At 32.4% G+C, this 24,665-nt stretch overlaps 1 protein-coding gene and 1 pseudogene across 1 annotated transcript; both read left to right on the top strand.

Moving 5' to 3' along the window:
• Positions 1-826: 826 nt before the first annotated feature.
• On the top strand, positions 827-10,986 carry LOC110625008 (K(+) efflux antiporter 3, chloroplastic). Its single transcript, XM_021770488.2, has 19 exons — positions 827-1,220; positions 1,950-2,336; positions 3,147-3,248; positions 3,838-3,918; positions 4,127-4,228; positions 4,433-4,510; positions 6,044-6,112; positions 6,287-6,337; positions 6,927-7,040; positions 7,118-7,219; positions 7,313-7,447; positions 7,659-7,840; positions 7,935-8,067; positions 8,385-8,456; positions 8,563-8,661; positions 9,332-9,493; positions 9,933-10,022; positions 10,128-10,289; positions 10,437-10,986. The coding sequence occupies exons 1-19, from the start codon at positions 1,179-1,181 to the stop codon at positions 10,701-10,703; spliced, it is 2,430 nt and encodes an 809-aa protein (XP_021626180.1). The 5' UTR covers positions 827-1,178; the 3' UTR covers positions 10,704-10,986.
• A 544-nt stretch (positions 10,987-11,530) lies between these two features.
• On the top strand, positions 11,531-14,252 carry LOC110624252 (annotated as a pseudogene).
• The last annotated feature ends 10,413 nt before the right edge of the window (positions 14,253-24,665 follow it).

Below are 24,665 nucleotides of genomic sequence, written 5' to 3'. Positions count from 1 at the left end.
TCTTCCATATTTGTCAATTTTCTTTCTTTATAATTTCCCACGTCCTTTTTCTTCTTCTTTCTCTTCAATTTTCTCTCCTTATAATCTCTCACATACAACACTCCCACATACTTTTTCTTTTTCTTCTTCTTCCACATATTCAATTTTCTCTTTCTATATGCAATACCTAATCTTATCGTTTCTTCTCTTTCTTATTCTTCGTAAATAGAAAATTACAATTCTTATTCTTCATAAATAAAAAATTACAAAAGAAAAATTCAAATCGAATAAAAAAATTCAATAAAAAATCACGACCATCATCAAAAAGAAATATCAATTTTTAATATATATGTCCTTCTCTTAATTTTAAATGTTAAATTTATTTTTTTATAAAAATTGAGTTTAAATATAAATTTTTTTAAATTTAAATTGCTTCTATTTATTAATTCATACAATATAATTATAAATGAATTGATTTTTAAGATTAAATTTAAAAAATTAAAATATTAGACTCTAAAAAAGTATTTTGGTCATTAATTTCATCATTAACGATATTTTTAATGAAAAAATAATGAATTTTTTAGAGATTAAAATATTAAATTTTAAAAATAAAGAGATAAATTTATTAAATATATAATATTTTAGGCCGAAAAAGTAATTTTTATTTTTAATGAGTACCCGCTTAATTTTAACAAACCGTAGGGATCTAATGGTTATTTGCAGAAGAAAACTTTCCTTGTGGATAATCACAGTCAGCAACAAATCTTCCTCGTGGACAATGCGTCAGTTTTCTGATAAGGCATTTTTTTAAAAAAATTATTAATTAAAAAAATTCTGGAACCAGTAGATGCTAAAGCTCCAGGCTTTCCTGCGTAAACGTTTCCATTTTCTGTTCCACAAAACAATTATCAGACTCAAATTCAATAAAAAGTAAGACAAACCCTTTTCTTTCTCCTTCACTCTCTCCGTGAAAGTTCCAAAATCACATGAATTTATGAATTTGTGGTCGCTTGGGTCTCTTTCCTTAATGGCACCCCACAAATAGCATAGTTTACATATATATGCCATTGAAAAGAAAAAAATTCGGAGCTCAAAAATCTAGCCTTGGAAGCTTTTGAGGGTTTATCGGAGAAAGCAACAAATGCATTTGAGCTTGACGAAGCTCCTCTCTTCTTCTTGATTTCTTCAGTCGTTTTACTATGCTTATGCTGGACTCTATCAGATTTTCTCATTTTCCGAAGGTCATTTCGTTGCTTTGAGTTCAATTTAATTCAATATCTCTCTATCTCTCTATATTTTAGATGAACTGAACTGAACTGAACTATGCGGCTTTTTTATTCCAGACTTTTTTTTATCTGATTTATGTTGGTGAATTCTTCATCTTTCTGCTAATTTTGAATGGGTCTATTATGCATTGGTAGAATTTGTAGATTTTTAGTGATTATTTTATTCAAAATTCATATTTTATTTCGGATTTTGGCCTTCAAATTGTCTTGAAACCTTAATTTCAAAACTCCGAAAGAAAAGATATTAGCATAAATAAACTGCCCAAATATTTGAAGTTCGTTTCTTGATTTTTTTTTTGTTTTCAAAAATCTATTTCTTTTAGTAAACATCTGTGCTTTGTCACGAATTCATTTCATTTTTGTGTGAATTTTGCCTCCCAACTTTTATAGTTATGTCTGGAATTCAAGCTCCTTGTATTGAGCTTGATTGTTATATAATTTTGGTAAGTATCAATTACAAACTCTCCAAAATGTAATTTCGTATTTAAATAACGAGTGATTAAATTTTTTGGCAATTTTGTAAATTTTATGCGTTATTCAATTGTAATTTGAAAGATATTTGTATATCTATGTTTATTAGTTTGTTCACTGTTAAATTGTATATAAACACGGTGTTTCTCACTATTTGAAGAGAACATACTTATTCTGCTGCTGATACATTTCATTTGCTTCACTCCACTACAGGGACATGATATCACCAAACAAACAAGCCCCATTAGGGCATGCTCATATGAGATCTCACATCTTTGTTTACATGGTTGTAGAGCTTCATATACTTCAAAGCAGCAAATGTATGTACCTTCACGTGGCTTAAGTTATAGGACAAGTGGCTTCTTTGTTTCAGGAAATGTCTCTGAAGACAGAATTTTGTTGACATCTTTAGCGTCTGGTTGGAGAGGATTCTATCTTCCCAAACACAAAATAGGCCGTCTGGAAAGATCTCGAATTTATTCATCAGTAGATGTTGCTACTGCTTTAGACGTCATCAATGATTTAGGATTGGATACTTTGACGTTCTTAGCAGTCACTGTTGTGGTTGTTCCTGTGTTCAAGATTATTAGAGCCAGCCCTGTAAGAACGATGTTCATTTTCAATCAATAGTCATATCAATTGTTACTTTTTCCCTTTTTGATTTACCATGCAAGAAGATAATAACTCATCAGAATCATTAAGCATTTACAAGTATGAAAAATTGCACATTCATCAGTAGGGTTTATCCTACCTTATCATTGCTGTGAAAGGTGTGATATCACTAGAAGCATGGCAGAAAGAATCCATGTCTGATGCATGCACCTTATACTGTTATACATGCATTGACACAAATGTAGAGTGTAGAACTTAATGATAAAGCACAAGTCGTGCCGATTAAAAATTTCCATGAACTCTTCTTCTTGTGCTTAAAAAATTGTTTCTATGGACCTTGATTTTCATCTAGCGAATGTCTTTATGGAGACAATAATGTCAGTATTTTGCTTTTGCTGCAACATATAACAAAGCGTATATGCTGAAAGTTGTTTCTTTAAATCCTATTTTATTCTTACATGAAGTCATGAACACTTCTAGTTTCTGCATAAGAATTTTCTGATAAGTTGGATTTTTTCTTTTGAGAATGATAACAATGTGCTACTGAACAGCAAGATATCTTCACTTTTATACTGTTTAAAGTGTCATACAAAAGATCACACAGGATACAATATTTTCTTTCTCATATCCAATCATTTTAAAATTTTAAACAAGGTTGCTTTGTAAAGATGATACTATCTGTAAATGCATGTGCTGATGTCTGCCAGTAGTCAGCATGTAAATATTCGCATTATATTGGTCTCAATTTTTTACTTTGTTACATGTTCGGTGATCATTGAGTTTGCTGCTTGTTTTCAGATACTTGGTTTCTTCTTTGCTGGAATTGTGCTCAATCAATTTGGTTTCATTAGAAATCTGACAGATGTGAAAGTTCTATCTGAATGGGGAATCCTCTTTTTGGTAAGAAAGGTCACTTAACAGGTTAATGACTTTTGCTGCTGCTTTATTCTGGAGTACTGGAGCTTTAATCTCCAATACCATCATCATTGATTCATTATCACATTATGGTATCTCTTGATAGTTTTTAAAATATTTGTAACAATTGGAAACAATTAACTATAGCAAATCGGATCTACCATCTCTAAATAATAGAGCTATGTTTTGTTGTAATTTCACTAGTGATGCACTTTCATATAAATTAATGGTCCTCTTACTTTTATCATTGTCATTATTTTATTGCATGTCTATATATAGGGTGTCATTGCAAATGGTCATTGAAACTATTCACATGAGAACTGATTGTAAGAAGTTTAAGCAAATCCCTTGCAGTTACTTTTTATCTACTCAAACTATAACTTTTGGCAAATGAGTTCTTATCCAGACCAAAATAAGAAAAAGAGTTTTAGACATGAAATATATTTAGACCTCCTTCACTCTCCTTCCCTTATTTTCCTGGGGAGTATTATATGATTTTTGGTCCTTTGCATCATAGACATGAACTTAAGATGATATAAGCATTCAAGTTGGACTAATAATTGTTTCCTTTTAGCTGTTTGAGATGGGCTTGGAGCTTTCACTTGCACGTCTAAAAGCTCTTGCAAAATTTGCATTTGGCATGGGATTAACTCAGGTAAAATGTTCAAATGCTGCGATCTTTTTTGAATTAGAAATTTCAAAATCATGCTTTTTCTGGTGTATCATATGTATTTAGTTTGCGTTTTTTTATTCTATCTACAATCTGGGGAAATGATAAAGTCTAATGATTCATCTGCAAGTGCTTGATGAATCCATTGATTTATCACTTTTTTTTTTCACTGTTTCCTCCCTGCATTTTGAAGGTTGTATTATCCACTCTTGCTTTCACAGCATTCGAACTTCCACCTAATGGGGCAATTGGCACTCGAATTTTGGAGTTCCTTTTCCACTCCAGGTCTGATTTGGTAAGCATTGTGCTTTCGAGACTTCCTTTATCCTTTCTGGGATCTCAAAATGCAAGGTCAAAGCGAAATTTGCATCTTTGGTTTTGGTGTGTTTCTACTGTGGTTTGCAATTGAAAAACCCTTGTGATTGAAGTTGTGATGCTTATGTTCATATGAAGCAAAATTAAAAAAAAAAGGTTGATATCATCTTTCAATGAGTTCCAGGTCAACATCAGAAGCATTGATGAGGCCGTTGTGATTGGTGCTGCTCTTTCTCTGTCTTCTTCCGCATTTGTCCTGCAGGTAGTCTAATTATATATATTTATATATCTATGATTTATAGATGTTCCTGTATTTCTGTTTCTGCTTTTGTCTCTTTGGGTTTGATTGTGTTCATAAAGCTTAGAAAGGGGTGAATATCCTGGCTAAACTGAATGTCTAGTTGTATTTCACATGTGTGACGTTTTTGGAGGTGCCAGGACATTGGAGTTCAGAAAGGATGATTTTTGTTTTTCAAACTTAAAAAGAACATGGTTTAGTGTTTATTAAAGCATTAACAACACTTCAGATCAATTTGAACAAATGATAAGAGGAAATGAAAATGCTTTGATCCTTTGTTTAAGACGATCTAGAATCTGGATGACTAAAAGACACAACTATCTTGCAATAAAGATTGATTGGATGGATATCTATAGGTTCAGAGGATTCAAAAATGGATTTGGGCATACAAATTTGAGAACTGAAATTAAGTTTGGGACTCTAGAGCATATCATAATCATCAATTTGCCTGTTGCATGACCTATGATGTGGCTGTTGGTGTGTACTGCCCTTAATGAAACAAAGAAGCTATCATCTACACCTTTGCCATTGTATGCATGATTGCCAAGAATTTTAAAATTAGCATATTTTTGTCCATAAATCTTCCACTAAAAGAAATCTAAATTATTGAGAAATTATCAAATTTCAGCATTACTGTTGTCCAATTTCTTTGGATTTCTAATTCATGAGGAATTCATAGAGTCTTTTCTTTTATCAATTTTTTTTGGTGGGACTTGGGGAGGGAAGGGGAGGTGGGTGGGTGGGTTGAATTTTTTGGGACAACTGAAGAAGGTTGTGTTTGTTGAACTCAGGATCTCCTACACTGTTACCTACATTAGACTGAGAATTGAAACTCATAATGCTAAAATCTGTTTTCTCTTTGTTCCAAGTACTTGTAGAAAATTCAGAGAGAAATGACTTATATCTAAGCTCAGTTCTAGGGAATAAAAATATCTATTAAAAGGACAACAATATACTGATCTGATTTGTTATTTAATGTAATATATCCTCTCCTTCTACCAAACAGGATAAGGAATGACTGCATTTGTTGGATGGTGGAAGTGGCACTTCACAGAAAAGTTGTGAGGATGTAAATTAATCTGGTTTGGGCATGTCTATTATGGATTAGCAAATGTACAATTATCACATGTTGATGCTACGAAAGGGTGGAAGATGAGGGGTAGGGCTATATTGATGTGAGATGAAGTAGTCATAGAAGGGGCGTTAGTAGTGCTAGAACTTTTAATAGATATAGCCCTAGGACAAATCAAAATGGACAAAAACACTCCTTATAGCTTACCACTACTTATATTGGGATTAAGACTTAAATTAAGTTGGCTGGCTATCTCCTTCTGGGTTCCTGTCACCTGTATTCTTTTCTAAGGAGATCACACAGGAAAAAGAGAGTTATATCTTATATGCTTAATTTGGTTATTTTTTTGAATAAAATATACTTCCATTTTGGCACCCATTGGAATTGGATACAACATCCTAGGTCTTATCAAGCATAGTATACAGCTTCTTGCAGAGAAAGGTGAGCTCCCAACAAGATTTGGCTCAGCAACTCTAGGGATTCTTCTTCTGCAGGTAATTTTCCTACTCATACTAGGGGCTTGTCTTTCCATATTAAACTAATAATGTATGGTTTATTTATTTTATTGTATTTTTGTCTCTTTCCCTTGGGTTTTCTTCTAGAGAGATCAAAGTTGGATACTTGGATATCAATGACCAATTTGGAACTCCTCTTTTTGGTATATGCAGGACATAGCAGTTGTTCCTCTCTTAGTCATACTTCCTGTGCTAGAGAGCCAGGTATGCCATTAGGGATAACTTTTCTACGGAATCAATATTACACAGAACTACAATTAATGGTTTGTTTGTCTTGGCTAAGGTGGCGGATTAACTTAGTTGTGTTTTTTTCTTCAAATGTTTCATTTGTGGGAGGAAATCTGTTCTCTCACTTTTGTTTCTAATAGTGTATGGTGTGTTTAGGATTATCTAGTTTTCTGTTGACAAAAAGAAAAGGACAACAAATGGAAAATCATTTACTTGTTAGAAAATAAAAGTGTATTATTAATAGATAGTTTGCAATTTCAACATGCAAGCACATTTTATGCATTTTTTAAATTAATTGATTAATTGGTTAATGGAGTTAAATAGTAGAATCTGTCCTTTCAAACTAAACGAACCATTAATATTTTGGAACTTCTTTTGCCTATTGATTTTCTTCTCAACTTGTTAGTAATAGTTTGTTGACTTGTTTGTTTATTCTTACTGTTAATCTTTGACATTTGTTTTTTCTTTATTATAATATCGACATATAAAATGTTCAAACACATCCTGTCATCTCTTGTTCTTGTATACCCCGTAATGCGTTTTTTTTCCCATTTCTTTTTTCCAGAATCTGGTTGAGGGAAGTATCTGGCCAATGCTTGCTAAAGAAAGTTTAAAGGCTTTAGGTGGATTGGGATTGCTTTCTCTTGGGGGAAAATATATTCTTAGACGAGTTTTTGAGGTATTCATTTTCTACAAGAGATCCATAGCATTAATATATACCCATAATGTTTCCAGACACTAAAATAAGATACTCAGGTTGTTGCAGAAGCAAGGAGCTCAGAAGCCTTTGTTGCTCTTTGTTTGCTAACAGTTAGTGGGACTTCACTTATCACACAGAAGTTGGGCTTTAGTGACACGGTTAGAATGAACCTCTCTTACAGTGATAAAGAAACGTTGAAATTCTTTTTTTTTTTAAATTCTGATATTGTTGAATTTGATTTCATTATGCAGCTTGGAGCATTTTTAGCTGGGGCATTGCTGGCAGAAACAAATTTTCGGACACAGATTGAAGCTGATATAAGGCCATTTAGGGGGTTACTTCTTGGGTTATTTTTTGTGACTACAGGGACTTCTATTGATATGCAGGTACGTTTCATAAACGTTTTGCCAAACAGTCCTGCTATGCAGATAAGAGAAAGGTTGATGTTTGAGGATTTTATTGGGTTTTACTTTTCTATATCTACTTTGCCTTTTTTGTTATGATGGCATTACACCTAAATGTTTCGTTGATGGTGTTAAATGACTGCTAAAAATTCTAGATATATTTTCCTTTCAACAATCTCTTTTTCCTATGCAGCTTCTGTTCCGAGAGTGGCCAAATGTACTCTCACTGTTGGCTGGTTTAATCATCATCAAGACACTGATAATAAGCACAATAGGTCCCCGTGTTGGACTCACTATGCGAGAAAGTGTAAGAATAGGATTTCTACTCTCACAAGGTGGCGAGTTTGCATTTGTAGTTTTTTCTCTAGCAAACAGGTCAGAAATATGTTGTGATAGTTGTAGCCATATTTTAATTTAGCATTTTACAGTATTTTTTGCTTACAAGATTTCGTTACCTTCTTGGAAGCAGGCTTGGTGTGCTGCCACTTGAGCTTAACAAGCTGCTCATAATTGTAGTTGTTTTGTCAATGGCATTAACTCCATTTCTCAATGAAGCTGGAAGAAGAGCTGCCGATTTTATTGATGTAAAATTTGATGAAGATGTATGTTTCTGCTCAAATTTCTCTTGTTTGGAATTTAAATATAGTGGCCAGCTAATATGGTTGGCTTCATACTTAGATGAGGATTTTTTTGAGTGCAATGCAGATAGCGTAAACTATATGCTTTAGATGTTTAACTCTTTCATTGTAGATTTTGGAAAACATATTCAATGGTGTGAAGAAATTTGTATATAGTGCATAACTGCATATCATTAGAATTGCTTATGCCAATATCTTGTTTTTCTATCTTCACTTTTGGGTTTACTATGTCCATACACTGAGACTTCTACTGCCTATACCTTAAACGTTGGATTTTCCAGAAAACTGCTGAGATGGTGAACTTTGATGCTAGTGAACCTGTTGTGATCCTTGGTTTTGGACAAATGGGTCAGGTACATGATTTTCATGATTAGGACTTTCAGTTTGATTGCACCATAGCTTAATTGTCTTCATATTCATATCGTAATTGTCTTCATATTTTCATTTTTCTAAATGCAGGTCTTGGCCAACTTCTTGTCTGTTCAGTTAGCTACTGGTGTGGATGCAGAAGTTGTATGGCCTTATGTGGCTTTTGATTTGAACCCTTCTGTAGTGAAGGTCAGCAAGAGCTTAATTTGATGTCAAAAATCCAAATTAAGTTCCTCAGAATTGTTACAAAATTACTTTTATCATTACAAATTTAGATATCATTCAAGTTCAGTAACCACTTGGATATCTTCGGCATTATATTTATTTACATATCAAGTTGATACGAACACATTCCGCATCACAACTGATGTTAAATATGAATAAATTTGTATTACTTTCTTGTGCCATAAACCGTACAACACTATCAATAAGTGATATATGTATGTGTTTGTATAGCGTGTAGACAATTTTTTAAGATTGAATTGATTGTTTCAAATATAAAATATTGCCCCGTAACCTTCAGTTATTGAAAGAGCATGTGTTGAGACTTATTGATGGGGAGTGAAGTATCATGGAAAAATAGAAAGGTTAAGGCTCCAACTTTCAATGGTAAGGAAACATCTTTGACATTACTCTTTGGTGCCTTGCATCAGAGATTTTCTTCTGTATATGTTTAAAGGCAGAGTTTTAGGTTGCCTGCTAGGCACTAGAAAGGGGAATGTTTCAACTGTCAACTTTTATTTTGCTTGTGCATGATATTCTGAAGTACCTTGTGACATCAAATTCTTGTAAGACATGGAATCATTTTCCCATTGAAAATAGGTTATGATGAATAAATTAATTCACGTTGCATTCACAGGCTTCTCGGAAACTTGGTTTTCCAACCCTGTATGGGGATGGATCACGTCCAGCTGTACTGCAAACTGCTGGTATATCTTCTCCAAAGGCTTTCATGATCATGTATACCGGAAGGAAGAGGACGATTGATGCCGTTCAAAGGCTCCGACTTGCTTTCCCTGCGGTAAGTCTCTCTCTCTCTCTCTCTCTCTCTCTCTCTCTCTCTCTCTCTCTCTCTCTCTCTCTCTCTCTCTCTCTCTCTCTCTCTCTAGTCTGTGCATTTGCCCTTCTGTGTGACAAGTGCAATATGGTATCACATCATCATAAAAACTCTGCAAGAAGTAGAACAAATTTTTGGGCTAGTAGGAGGTATCCTTCCTTTCTTTGCCATTGTTAGAGGTTGTAAAATCTATCAGAAGAAACGTATGAAGCTTTATATTTTTTATTTGATTAGGAATAAGGACTTCTTTCCCTTGCCTGAAATTTCAAGTCTCGCCATTCTGATTGTCATCTAGATGGGGCTTTGATGTTGCTTTTCATGTTAATTATTGTTTTTCTTCCCTTTTCTAATGTCTTGCTTCTAGTTGTGTTGCTATTTTTATGAGAAATATTCCACTTGGCAGATCCCAATTTATGCCAGAGCTGAAGATCTCATGCATCTTTTAGATCTGAAGAAAGCAGGGGCAACTGATGCTATTCTAGAAAATGCTGAGGTATCAACAAATTGTTTCCTTTAGTCAACTTCATTTTATTGCCAGAGGGATCTCCATTATCTTGACTCTTGATTACTTATCCTGAATCTCTGTACGTTCATGCAGACAAGTTTACAGCTCGGTTCCAAGCTTTTGAAGAGTCTCGGTATCATGTCTGATGATGTAGACTTTTTGAGTCAGCTTGTTCGAGACTCCATGGAGTTGCAAGCTCAAGAAGCACTCGGCAAAACTGACGATCGAGAATTTGATGTTATGAAACCATTGCAGGTAATAAATCATCAGCTTGATGGGGTTTAAAAACTTCTCTCTAGCCTGTAACAGATTTATATTAAATATCATTCTCATTCTCTTTCCTTAATGTACTTCATAAATGGGAACTATTTCTTAATCAAGTATTGATTTTTCTCATGTAAGGTAAGAGTGGCTGATTCTCTTGGGGCCCAGGCATCCACTCCACCAAGCTCACCTGAAGATGAACTACCAAAAAGCAAGCAGGCAGATGGAATTTGCGTCTTGCAGTCGCAGGGGAAAGCTAATGGTTCAGTGCATGATATGGAGCTGCAACAATCAGAGGATCTACAGGGCAGGGGGGTTCTATACTGTGAACTAGGCACAGAAAATAGCATTACGGTTAATACTGAAGATGAGGAAAATATGATGGACCCATCAGCACTTGCATGAGGAACCACGAAATGTATGGAACTTCAGTCTGCATTCATCTTCCTAAGAATATTTGCTCCTGCAGCTTCAATGAAGTTCAGTTAAGGTTTTAGAAAGCGACCAATTTTGTTGCTTGGATTAAACAGTAGGGATGAAACATTGAGAAAGGTTAGCTGGATTAGTTGTTTTAGCAGAAATCTAATGCTCCATACAAGTTTCCTATTATTTTGAAACCACACTGTATATTTTTTTGTACTGAATGTGATTAGCAATGAAAGAAAGGAATTCTTGGTTTCTTGTACAAGTTTCTCCTGAAGTTTTTGTTTATTTTTGGGGCAATAGTGGATTTGATTCTAGCATTCCTCTTATTACGGATTCAGCTGAGTTTTTCATATTCTTGTACATTACAGTTATATGATTCTAAGAATTGGATGCATAGATGAAAAAGGAAAGAAAAAAAAAAATTGCTCTTCTGTTTATATTGAGAATGAAAATAAGTGCAAAACAGAGGAAGTCTTTTTCAATTTTATTTTTTATAATAAAAAAAAGTTAAATACGTAAATTACCATCCTCACCTTTTCACTAAAAGTAACTTTAACCCTTTCAACTTTACTTCATTATATTTATTTCTTTAACTTTTAATTGTAAGAATTATATCATTCATAATTTAATAGTTGAAGGATAAATAGAACGAAGATAAGGTTAAAAAAAATAAAACAACTTTTGTGAATAGGTAAGCAAGCAAATTATGCATTTGATGACCGCCAAAATTCTGACACTCGAAAACAGGTCCAAAATATAGTAGAACTTACTAAGCAGATCGATCCATCAGTGCACCATCCAGTCTGGAATTAAAGCAGGTTAGACTAATCCAAGTCTTGGATCCATTAGAGTAGAGCCTAGCATCTGTGATATGACGGAGAGTAGGAGAGCAGGTCCAACTATGCCACGACTTTACCAGCATGGGCGCCGAAGGAGAATTAAATGGCCGCCTGACGAGAAGAGGCAAGTAGGCACGTCTGTACATATGGGTCTGCGTACACGCTGAAGGGAAATTAAATGGCCGCCTGACGAGAAAAGGCAAATAGGTACATTCATACGTATGGGTCTGCGTGACAAGAACATATCTACGTGACAGAAACAGGTGATAGAAACAGGTGATATTGTAGCAAGATAACGGTTATGCATCACTAGAGCACAAATGAAAAAAAAAAAACAAGGAAAATATGTGACCTTTCGGACTAAACTTACACACTTGTAAACCTTATTTCCTCTGTAAGCATTCAACCTAGAAAATATTATTAAACTAAGATTCCTCGTTAATCCAACAAGAAAATAAATCCTTTTTTAAGAATTGCAATTTTCATTTTTATCCATGGATTATTCAACCAACCTATTGTCAGCTAAGAAGATATTGACAAAGAAAAACTTGTGAAATTGACTAGCCTTCCATTAACATTATCCAATAACTCAAGTCAATAGTTTATTAAATCCAAGGAGATGTGGACATATTGTATATATAGATTGGGAAAGACAAATAACATTGTAATATACTTCTTCTACTAAAGTCCAATATAGAAGTTAATTCAACACAGACAACACTTTTAACCTTGTTTGAAAATTCATATTCATCTGTTAGACTCCCCAAGTTTTACAAGCTATATTTAACTAATTTACCAATCTAATTAGTCAATACTTTTGGAGAGTTAGAAAATCTTTTAACCAGCTGAACCTATAAAAGGCACTAATATCAGCTTCATGCACACCATAGCCAGCAAATTCAAACCTAAAGCACTCATCCCCACTAAAACAGAGTTGCTCAATCCTTGGCAATGGAATATCAATATGTAGTTGGAGGAATTATAGCTTCTGTTTTGGGGTTTTTACTGCTGTACAGATCAAGAGGAATGAAGAAAACTAAAGAATCAAGGGAAAATATGAGAGATGAAGTTGTAAAGAGCTCAGAACAAGTGGTATGCCGGTCAGAGAATTCCATTAGCACTGATGTTATTATTGTTGGAGCAGGTATTGCTGGGTCTGCTCTTGCTTACACACTTGGCAAGGTGAATTTATTCTTCTCTCTTTACTTTAAATGGTAACATATAAGAGGATAAAAGTTCACAAAACTAACTACCCATCTGCCAGTCATTAACATTGAAACAAACTTCACAGGTCTTTACCTCTTTTCCTTCAATTGCAGGATGGAAGGAGAGTGCATGTGATTGAAAGGGATCTGGCTCTCCCTGACAGAATTGTCGGAGAACTTTTACAACCTGGGGGTTATCTAAAATTAATTGAGTTGGGTCTTGAAGGTAGGAAATTATTGTAATCTTCTATAGACTGCTGAAGCCAGTATGAATGCAATCAATCTTTCTATTTGTCTATTTGTGACTAAACCTTTACTCTAATTCATGAGATGCATGCTTGGTTGCAGATTGTGTAGAGGAAATTGATGCTTTGGATTTTTAACATGAAATTACAAATATATTTCATAAATCATCCATCTATGTTGATCTTTAGACTAATCAAGAACTTGTATGTATGTTTCAGATTCCTCAAGAGCTACGTGATGCATTTATTTTTGCAATTAACAAAGGAAACATAAGAACAATGCCTAACAGCATGCCTGCTCATCCATATCCCACTCCGGATGCTCTTCTGTTAGGGGATGCATTTAACATGAGACATCCTTTAACAGGAGGAGGAATGACTGTTGCACTATCTGATATAGTTGTACTAAGAAATCTTTTAAGGCCTTTGTGTGACCTAAACGATGCAAATTGGCTTTGCAAGTATCTTGAATCTTTCTACACACTTCGCAAGGCAAGAAAATTATCTTTAACTTAATTGCCTATGAGCACTGATTTTACAATAAAATAATATTTTTAACTAACTCTATATGCCCACCTCTGTTTAGGCTACGGCATCTTGCCATAGAGTAATTAACCTTATACTTTACGGCAGACTTAAACCGTCCCTAATTTTATCGCCGATGTCAGATAAAGACCCACGATAGCATTTTGAATAGTGCACGAATTTTAAAAGTGTGACAAATCCATCGTTTAGGAGATCAATTTTGTATTTTAATTATTTTTTTTTGGATATTTTCATAATTTTCTATATTAAGTTTTTGTTTCTGTTATAAATAGCCTCTCTTAACTATTACAAACTTATTTTTCAATTTTGAAGAATTTCAATAAAATTATTCGTCTTTCAGCCTATTTTTTCTTTTCTATCGTCTTAACCAAACGATATTAGTTAAAACTCTTGACGGAGTCTAACCAGTTCTTTTATTACATCTACTATAAATACATTGGCTAAAGCTTTGTACAATGTATTTAGTGCATCAACTGATCTGCAAGGAAAGAAATGCGTCAAGCATGTTTTGACTATTCGAGTCTCGAAAGTGTATTTGCGAATGGACCTATTGCTTTACTCTCTTGTCTAAATCCTCATCCATAGAATTTAATTCTCCATTTTTTTGCTGTGGCTATCTACGGCGTCGGCCGCTTAATAATTCCATTTCCTTCAGTTCCACGCATGTGGATCGGAGCTAGAATGATCTGGTGAGTGTAGCTAACAATAATTTCTCAATGATTTGTATTAATATTTCCTTAAAGTTCATGTCTCTATGATATATTTTTTCCTTTTATCAGCAATCATATTTTTTCCTTTTAGATTGAAAAAGAATACAGAGCCGCTTGGTATTAGAGCTTTGAACGATTTTTAAGGGTCCCATATCGAATAAAAGATCATTTTAAATTAAATTTATTTTATGATTAAGAATTAAATTAAAATTATTTTGAAATTATATTCAACTCTGTCATACCTATTCTTTAATCTGTAGAGACGGATATTACAAAAAAAACTGACAGAATTTTCCTTAATATTTATACATATAAACACATTTAACCTGTTGTAATTTTAAATTATAAAACATATAGGAGAAGATTGATAATTGGACTACTCAATCCATAATATATTTATAATAAGCAAAATATATTTTTAACTGCACTGTACAATCTATACATGATTTATCAAAATTATAAAAAGAAAAGACAATGATAAATCCGACCTCCTTTAGACTCTGAGTGGATGACGAGGAAGGAATGACAAACTCCTTCCCGAAACCAAAGCTTTTAAATTTTTTTATTATTTTATTAAAATTAATAGGCCTAGGCCTAGGCCTTATAAACTCATACTGTATTGGAGTTAAATCGATTTTGTACATATTTTTTTTATAATCTTTTAAATATGTAGTTAAATTTTTAGTACGGTTTTATATCTTTTTATTTCAGTTAAGTTTTAGTGATTGATGGATACATTATGGGTCCCTTAAATTTTTAAAAATTTTATAGAAATTGACGGATATATCTATGTGTCCCTTAAATTTTTAAAAATTTTATAGAAATATTTATGTAATTTTCATTAATTCTAGGTAAATGAAAAAACATTATTATTCGGTTCATAAATTTTTAAAAACGTTTATTAGTTTATCCTATTTAAAAATTATTTGATTAAAATATTTTTATATTTTATTATTTCGTTAAAATTTAAAATACAATTAATATCATATAAATATATATTTAACCTAATTTATTTATATATATCATTTTTTTTATTATTAAGAAAGTGAAATTATTTTTATTTATCTAATTGGAATTATATTAAGCTATTTAAATTTAGAAAATAAATATTAAATTTATAGAAAAATAGTTTTAAGAGTAATAATTAAGTTGTTTAATGGGTTTTATGAACTATTATATTTTAAAAAAGTAAAATTTAAATAAAAAATAAATTTAATAGTTCACTATTATATTTATAATTTAAAAAATATTAAATATAGATCAAAACATTAAAATTAAATAGTATTTTTAATTGATAATAGTTTGGACAATTTATATTAAAAAATTTAAAAAGCTCATATTCAATATTTAATGTGAGTATATTAATTTAATTTATAAAATTTTATGTATTTAAAATTTTTTTTATTCCTCTACTTGAAATTAAATTTTAACTTGAAAATTTATGCATATAGATATGTTCAATAAATTAAGTGAAATTAGAGTTCAGACTGAAAAAATAAAATTAAATCTATTAATTTAAATTTCTGCATCCGTCGCTTATTTTAATATTAATTTTTATTTTGATTTCAATTTTAATATAATTTTTAATTTTTATAATAAAATTTAAATTTAATTGACAGTTAAATACTTTCAATACAATACTAATATTACTTATATCAAATTAGAAAGTATCGTATTTTAATTTTAAAATAATAATAAACATTCATAATATTATATAATATTTTATTAAAAATATATCGAGACACTAAATAATTAAATAAAATATAATTTTTATTATTATAATATTTAAATTCTTAAAAAAGAAATAAATAAATAAATAAATAACTTTCAATAGAGATTTCAAAAGTTTTATTGCAGTTATTCCATGAGAAACAAACTAGACGAATTTTCATTTTCATATAATATTTTGTAAATTTATTAAGTTTCTTTATTTTCTATAGTATAATTACGTAGTTTTAGACAACTGTGCATAGAAAATTATGTAGTTTTAAACGACTGTGCAATTTAACGAAAAAAATATATTTTTGAAAATAGTTACTATTATTTTAATTTATTTTATTTTTAATTTTATTAAATTATATTTTATTATGTACATATATAAAATTATTTTAGTAAGTTATATTTTAATTGTATAATCTTATTAGTATGGAGTAGTATATATGCTATATATATATATATAATTTATTTAGATAAAATAAAATAAAATTTATTAATTAAATTAGTTAAATAAAATATAATAATATAATTATATGTGTGTAGATTTATTGAAATTATATAATATATAAAATATATTATTAAAACTGTATATTAAAATCATAAAATTATTATAAATTGCATTCGTAGACTAAGCCTGATAGTAAAGTAAATCTAAATAAATTTGAGAAATTTCAGATTTTACTTTTTCAATTTTCGATCTCCCTATAAATTATTTAAATATATATATATATATATAAATCGAATTTTAATAAAAAATTAAAAACAGAATCAAATAAATTTGATTTTGCTGGATGATTTTTTCCGGTTTCCTTTTTGAGACCTAAAGAACCTTGCCCTACTACTAAGCACAACAATGTGATAATTCTCGTAATGCATTTTTAATTCTCGTAATGCATTTTTAACATAGTTATGCGAGTAATTTTTTAAATCATACAAAAATGAAAAAATATTGAAAATATTTTCGGATTCTGTATATTAACGGAGCGTGTTCGGCAGTTTCGATATCATGGGTGTCGAACTCTGCCTTATCGAACTTGTTCGACACTCATAATGCCGAAGAAGCTGATTCGTGCCACGGGAGCAGTGTAATCTACTCCTGTGGCTGCTAGCTTGGTGGAAAGAAATGTTCGCCACTTAAAGTAGCGAACATTTCTGCCTGTCTGGCGTGTTCGCCACCCAAGATGGTCTGTGAAGCATTTGAAATAAACACCCTTCGGCTCTTCCTCTCCTTTTTCCGCATCACCTTCATCCTTCTTCTCATTTTCTCTTCTTCCTCTGCAGTAGTAAAAACTCTCCACCATTTTCTTCTCTTTTCTTCTACCTCTCTGCAAATTCTCTCCATCTTTACTCTGCACCCGTCTCCATTTTGCGAATAATATCAGATTTTTCGTTAAACTTTTTTTTAAATTTAAATGTATTTATATTTTTTAGATTAAAATTATTAATATAATTTTGTATGTAATTTTTTTAATTTTAAAAATTTTATTAAAAAATTTATATAATATTTAAAAATTAATTAATTAATATTATCTGTAAAATATTAATTAAAATTGAAATAAAGTAAAATAAAAATTAGTAATAGGATTTTATTTTTGTAAAGGAATGTGTGGAGAAACTTGTAAAACTTTATTTAAAAAATTTTTATTTTTTAAAAAAAGTATAATAATTTAAATTTAAATATTATAATAATTTTTAAATTTATTATTAATAATTTTATTATTATATTTATTATGATAATATATAAATTTATTTGTGTTAATTATATATTTTGTTTAATTTTTTTGAAAATATTTTTTAATATTTAATAAAATTTAATATGTGTAAATGTAATTATAATTAAAATGATAATAAAATATAATAATTTTGTAAAAATAAAATAATTTAATTTTGTAAAATATTTAATCCGTTGAAATTTTTATTAATTTTTTAAAATTTTATTTTGTATTACAATAATATATAAATTGTGTAGAATTAATTTTATTTTAAATTTAAGTATTTATAAATATTTTGTAATATTTAAAAAAATTTAATATATAAAATAAATAAAAATAAAAAGTGAATAAAATTTAATAATTTATAAAAAAATATAATAATTTAATTATCTTAAACAAGTCATCCGATTTTTATTTTTTTTAATTAGTTAAAAATTATAATTTTTTTTTGCATTATAATAATATCTAAATTTATTAGAATTAAATATATTATATATTCAATTATTTATAAATATTTTGAAATATCTAATTAAATTTAATGTATAAAATAATTATGAATAAAAAGTGAATAAAATTTAATAATTTTTAAAAATTATATTTTTTTTAATTTTATTAAACATGTCATCCGCTTTTTTTTAATTAATTGAAAATTATAAGTTATTTTTTTATTATAATAATATATAAATTAATTAGAATTAATTTTATTTTAAATGTAAGTATTTATAAATATTTTGTAATATTTAAAAAAAATTAATATATAAAATGAATAAAAATCAAAATTGAATAAAATATAATAAATTATAAAAAATATAATAATAAAATTTTCTTGAACATGTCATCCGTTTTTTATTTTGTTTTTAATTAATTGAAGTATTTATAAATATTTTGTAAATATGTAATAAAATTTAATATTTTCAAAATTAATATAAATAAAAGTTAATATAATTTATTAATTTATAAAAAATATAATAATTAAACATTTCAAAACATGTCATCCGTATTTAAATTTTTTAAATTATTTAAAAATTATTTATTTATTTATTTTTAAAATATTAATATTAAATTTTATTAATTTATTAAATTTAAATATTTAATAAAATTTCATTAAATTAATTAATAAAATTTAATTTTTTAGAAAATATTAAATTAAAATATTTAAAAAAATATTAAATAATTTCTTAAATAATAACACCAATATATTATTAAATTTTTTTTTTAATGTGGTGTTAGATTTGTTGTTGTTTTTAGATAAAACATTTGTTGTAATTTTTAGATTGAATATTTATAGTGATTTGTGGATAGAATATGTGCTGTGATTTTGGATAGATTAGTTGTGATTTTTAATATAATATTTGTTGTGATTATTGGATATAGTATTTGTTGTGATATTTGGATAGAATACCTTTGAATTAGTAGTAATTATTTTTTGATATAATATTTTTTAAATATGTATATAATTGTATTGTTAAATTAAGTAGTGTTATTTAGTGAATAATTGGTGTTTGAATATTGTATATAATTTTACATAATTAGGTATGGAGGAAAGACGCAATCGTCGTGACCGCCGTAATTATATTTTATTGGGTCCCAACGATCCATCCTTGCTATATGCACAAGCCGATCATCGGTCTGAGGCTATATGGCAACAAAGTATGGAAGTTTGGGCAATTGCTTGCAGAAGGACGGGAACAATTTTATATCTGGACGACATTCCGGATCAAATAATATCTTACCTGCGACGAACTGGATTTTATGGGGTAATACGGTTATGATTTTTTGCATTGGATTGGCATCTAATTAGTGCCCTGGTGGAGCGGTGGCGACCAGAGACCCATACGTTTATGTTTTCCGAAGGAGAAATGACCATTACCCTTCAGGATGTAGGGTTAATAACCGGGTTGCCGGTCGATGGTGCAGCTGTTACAGGGCGTTCACGCCACCATTGGCCATCGGTGTGTGAGGCACTATTAGGTGTCGTTCCACCTAATAGTGCCATAAGAGGTTGTTACTTGAAGATGGTATGGCTAGCTGAGGAGTTTAGTCAGCTTCCAGATGACCCCGATGAGGAAGTTGTGCAGAGGTTCGCACGCGCATACATCATGAGGGTTATTGGATCTATTTTTAGTGATACATCAGCTTCGCGTGTGAACCTTATGTTTTTACCTCTGCTAGCCGACTTGGAGGAAGCCGGCAATTATAGCTGGGGTGATGCATGTCTGGCATGGCTGTACAGACAGTTATGTAAGGCAACAAATCCTGAAGTTATGCAAATGGCAGGTCCATTGTTCATTCTCCAGATATGGGCATGGGACCATATCACAGCAGTTTCGCCTACACTGTCTGTACGAGTACCACATCATGATACTCCACTAGGCAACAGGTATGTGTTATTACATTAATGTTTTTTTATTTCTTTTTTACTGTAATATGTAAAGAAATACTTGCTAATATAATATATTGTGCATGTGGAGTAATGCCAGGCAGATAACGAAGGTCGTCACCCACGTACTCGTTGAGCTGCATTATCAGCTAGATCGTTTATTACCCGAGCAGATAATACGGAAAAAGAAATTTTAAATAATTTAAAGCTACATTAATTTGTGTATAACAATTGAATGTTAATTTCAGGTAATTTGGGAGCCATACAATGATGCCCTTATTGAGTCGTTACCCGAATATTGTCGGCAAGGACGACAAATTTGGAGAGCTGTAGTGCCATTAGTATGCTTTCATATTATAGAGTGGCATCAGCCTGATCGGGTCATGCGCCAGTTTGGTATGCAGCAGCATATTCCCGCTGAACTTCAACAATCTGCTGCACTCCATGATGTTGACCTGCATAAGAGCGACACAAACTGGGCTGAGATGCACTCTCATTGGATCGCGTGCTGGAACACCCGAGATAGACGAATAACTACTGCCCCACCAGCAACAGGGCCACTCCATTTTTATTCAGAGTATATAGAGTGGTACCGTAGGGTGTCCAGATGCTGGATTTCAGTTAAAGGAGCGGCCTTGGGATCAGGGGTAAAAAATTAATGATGTTTGAAGTAATTTTCAATAATAACTGCATATTAGAAATAATATAATTGAATGCTTTTATTGCAGGAGGATGGTCTGGAGCATATGCACGCTATGGCGACAAATCCGACCACGGGGAGCATGACATCTATTTGCGACCTCCTACAGTCTGTTTCATTCTGTATGATGGAAGAGAGGCGGCAAACACAGTTCCCAGCTCCAAATCCAGCACCTGCTCCACCACACATCACTGCTGACCCAGATGACCCACCCATTCCAGATTCTGTTTCACGTGGAAGTCAGGGTAGAAACCGTGGTCATGGCAGGGGCCGTAGAAGGGATCATGCAGAAGCAGTAGAATGTGATAGCGATATGCATCCAGTGGCTCCCCCCATACAGTATCACCAGTCTCAAGTTGAATACGAACATGCACCAAGTTCCTCTAATGTGCCACCCAGGTCTTCTCAGGTACCTTCAATGTATTATCCTTCCCAGAGTCAGTTCATGGGATGGACGCCTGGTTCGAATACGATGCCTTCATTTACGCCCGGTGTGTATGGTGTACCATTTACGCCAATAGGATCTATGTTCCCTGCATTTCCACCAGAGCCTGCGTATGATGCTTCTACCTCTAGGCCGTTTCACATGTCAGGCGGCACTATAGAGAATGTGTTTGCAGGATATAATCCTGGATTAGGATATGGCTAGGCTGGTGTTAGTCATTTTGGTCAGTCTGATCCTGCTGGTTCAGTGGTGCAACATCCAGATGTCAGTGCGCCGACACAGGATGATCTGGAGCATCAGCAGTTTTTCACACCGGGTCCATGGCAAAGTCGATTACGGGCTCCACATGAGAGGAGACATCGAGGGTGTGGGACTGGTGATCATGACTGATTGCGAGTTGAACATGTATGTATGAAGTGTTTCAATTAAAATATTTTGATCATGTTTATGATTCACTTTCATTTTTTTCATTGCAAGTGTAAGTTAAACATCATCTCTATGGCTGGCACTGGAGGATGCTGCTACTTAGTTTATTCCACATGTTAATTGGGTGAGTTTAATTTCTTAGATTCACTATCATTACCTTGTTTGCAGTTGTTGTACAACTCCTTTATTTTTTTTGGTTGGATAGTTAGTTGATTATATTCTATGATATTGATTGAGTATTATGGTTCACTTTCATGTTGATCAGTGCATGTGTTAATTATACATGATATATTCTTGTCGGAGAAAAGATAAAGCTGCTTCTGAGTTAATTACACATGTCAATTTGGTACGTTAAGTTAATTATCTTGATTTAATTATGCTTTATCAAGATTTTGCTATGAGTTGAAATTGGGTAGATGTAAAAAGAAGCGTAGGGGTTAAGGTTGAAGTTTATAGAAGTGTGATGTTTCTATTAACAGGTGGCATTAAACCCATATTTCAGGGGAAACTCTGCCGGATTTTTGGTATAAGTGGCAATGATTTACATTTCAACAGGTAAGCATTATTGAGGCACTTTTGATTTTAACATGCGTTGACTCATTGATTTGTTTTTCCTCGATAGGTTCTTGGTGATGACTCATCAGATAATAGCCTTTTGAAGTTATAAATGACTACAGATGATAGAATGGGTTACGAAAAGCCTTTTGAAGGTAGCCAGCCCATGTTAAAACAAATCAACGAGTCAACGCATATTAAAATCAAAAGTGTCTCAATAATGCTTACCTGTTGAAATGTAAATCATTGCCACTTATACCAAAAATCCGGCAGAGTTTCCCCTGAAATATGGGTTTAATGCCACCTGTTAATAGAAACATCACACTTTTATAAACTTCAACCTTAACCCCTACACTTCTTTTTACATCTACCCAATTTCAACTCATAGCAAAATCTTGATAAAGCATAATTAAATCAAGATAATTAATTTAACGTACCAAATTGACATGTGTAATTAACTCAGAAGCAGCTTTATCTTTTCTCCGACAAGAATCTATCATGTATAATTAACACATGCACTGATCAACATGAAAGTGAATCATAATACTCAATCAATATCATAGAATATAATCAACTAACTATCCAACCAAAAAAATAAAGGATTTGTACAACAACTGCAAACAAGATAATGATAGTGAATCTAAGAAATTAAACTCACCCACTTAACATGTGGAATAAACTAAGTAGCAGCATCCTCTAGTGCCAGCCATAGAGGTGATGTTTAATTTACACCTGCAATGACAAAAATGAAAGTGAATCATAAACATGATCAAAATATTTTAATTGAAACACTTCATACATACATGTTCAACTTGCAGTCAGTCATGATCACCAGTCCCACACCCTCGATGTCTCCTCTCATGTGGAGCCCTTAATCGACCTTGCCATGGACCCGGTGCGAGGAACTGCTGATGCTCCAGATCATCCTGTGTCGGCGCATTGACATTTGGATGTTGCACCACTGAACCAGCAGGATCAGACTGACCAAAATGACTAACACCAGCCTGGCCATATCCTAATCCAGGATTATATCCTGCAAACACATTCTCTGTAGTGCCGCCTGACATGTGAAACGGCCTAGAGGTAGAAGCATCATGCGCAGGCTCTGGTGAAAATGCAGGGAACATAGATCCAATTGGCGTAAATGGTACACCATACGCACCGGGCGTGAATGAAGGCATCGTATTCGAACCAGGCGTCCATCCCATGAACTGACTCTGGGAAGGATAATACATTGAAGGTACCTGAGAAGACCTGGGTGGCACATTAGAGGAACTTGGTGCATGTTCGTATTCAGCTTGAGACTGGTGATACTGTATGGGGGAAGGCACTGGATGCACATCGCTATCACGTTCTACTGCTTCTGCATGATCCCTTCTACGGCCCCTGCCATGACCACGGTTTCTATCCCGACGTCCACATGAAACAGAATCTGGAATGGGTGGGTCATCTGGGTCAGCAGTGATGTGTGGTGGAGCAGGTGCTGGATTTGGAGCTGGGAACTGTGTTTGCCGCCTCTCTTCCATCATACAGAATGAAACAGACTGTAGGAGGTTGCAAATAGATGTCATGCTCCCCGTGGTCGGATTTGTCGCCATAGCGTGCATATGCTCCAGACCATCCTCTTGCAATAAAAGCATTCAATTATATTATTTCTAATATGCAGTTATTATTGAAAATTACTTCAAACATCATTAATTTTTTACCCTTGATCCCAAGGCCGCTCCTTTAACTGAAATTCAGCATCTGGACACCCTACGGTACCACTCCATATACTCTGAATGAAAATGGAGTGGCCCTGTTGCTGGCAAGACAGTAATTATTCGTCTATCTCGGGTGTTCCAGTGCACGATCCAATGAGAGTGCACATCAGCCCAGTTTGTGTCGCTCTTACGCAGGTCAACATCATGGAGTGCAGCAGATTGTTGAGGTTCAGCGAAAATATGCTGCTGCATACCAAACTGGCGCATGACCCGATCAGGCTGATGCCACTCTATAATATGAAAGCATACTAATGGCACTATAGCTCTCCAAATTTGTCGTCCTTGCCGACAATATTCGGATAACGACTCAATAAGGGCATCATTGTATGGCTCCCAAATTACCTGAAATTAACATTCAATTGTTATACACAAATTAATGTAGCTTTAAATTATTTAAAATTTCTTTTTCTGTATTACCTGCTCGGGTAATAAACGATCTAGCTGATAACGCAGCTCAACGCGTATGTGGGTGACGACCTCCGTTATCTGCCTGGCATTACTCCACCTGCACAATATATTATATTAGCAAGTATTTCTTTACATATTACAGTAAAAAAGAAATAAAAAAACATTAATGTAATAATACATACCTGCTGCCTAATGGAGCATCATGATGTGGTACTCGTACAGGCAGTGTAGGCGAAACTGCTGTGATACGGTCCCATGCCCATATCTGGAGAATGAACAATGGACCTGCCA

Source organism: Manihot esculenta, chromosome 10 (genome assembly GCF_001659605.2).
Source record: "Manihot esculenta cultivar AM560-2 chromosome 10, M.esculenta_v8, whole genome shotgun sequence".
NCBI classification, from domain to species: domain Eukaryota; kingdom Viridiplantae; phylum Streptophyta; class Magnoliopsida; order Malpighiales; family Euphorbiaceae; genus Manihot; species Manihot esculenta.
Note: the sequence above shows the minus strand (reverse complement) of the source record. Positions and strands in the feature narration are given on the sequence as shown.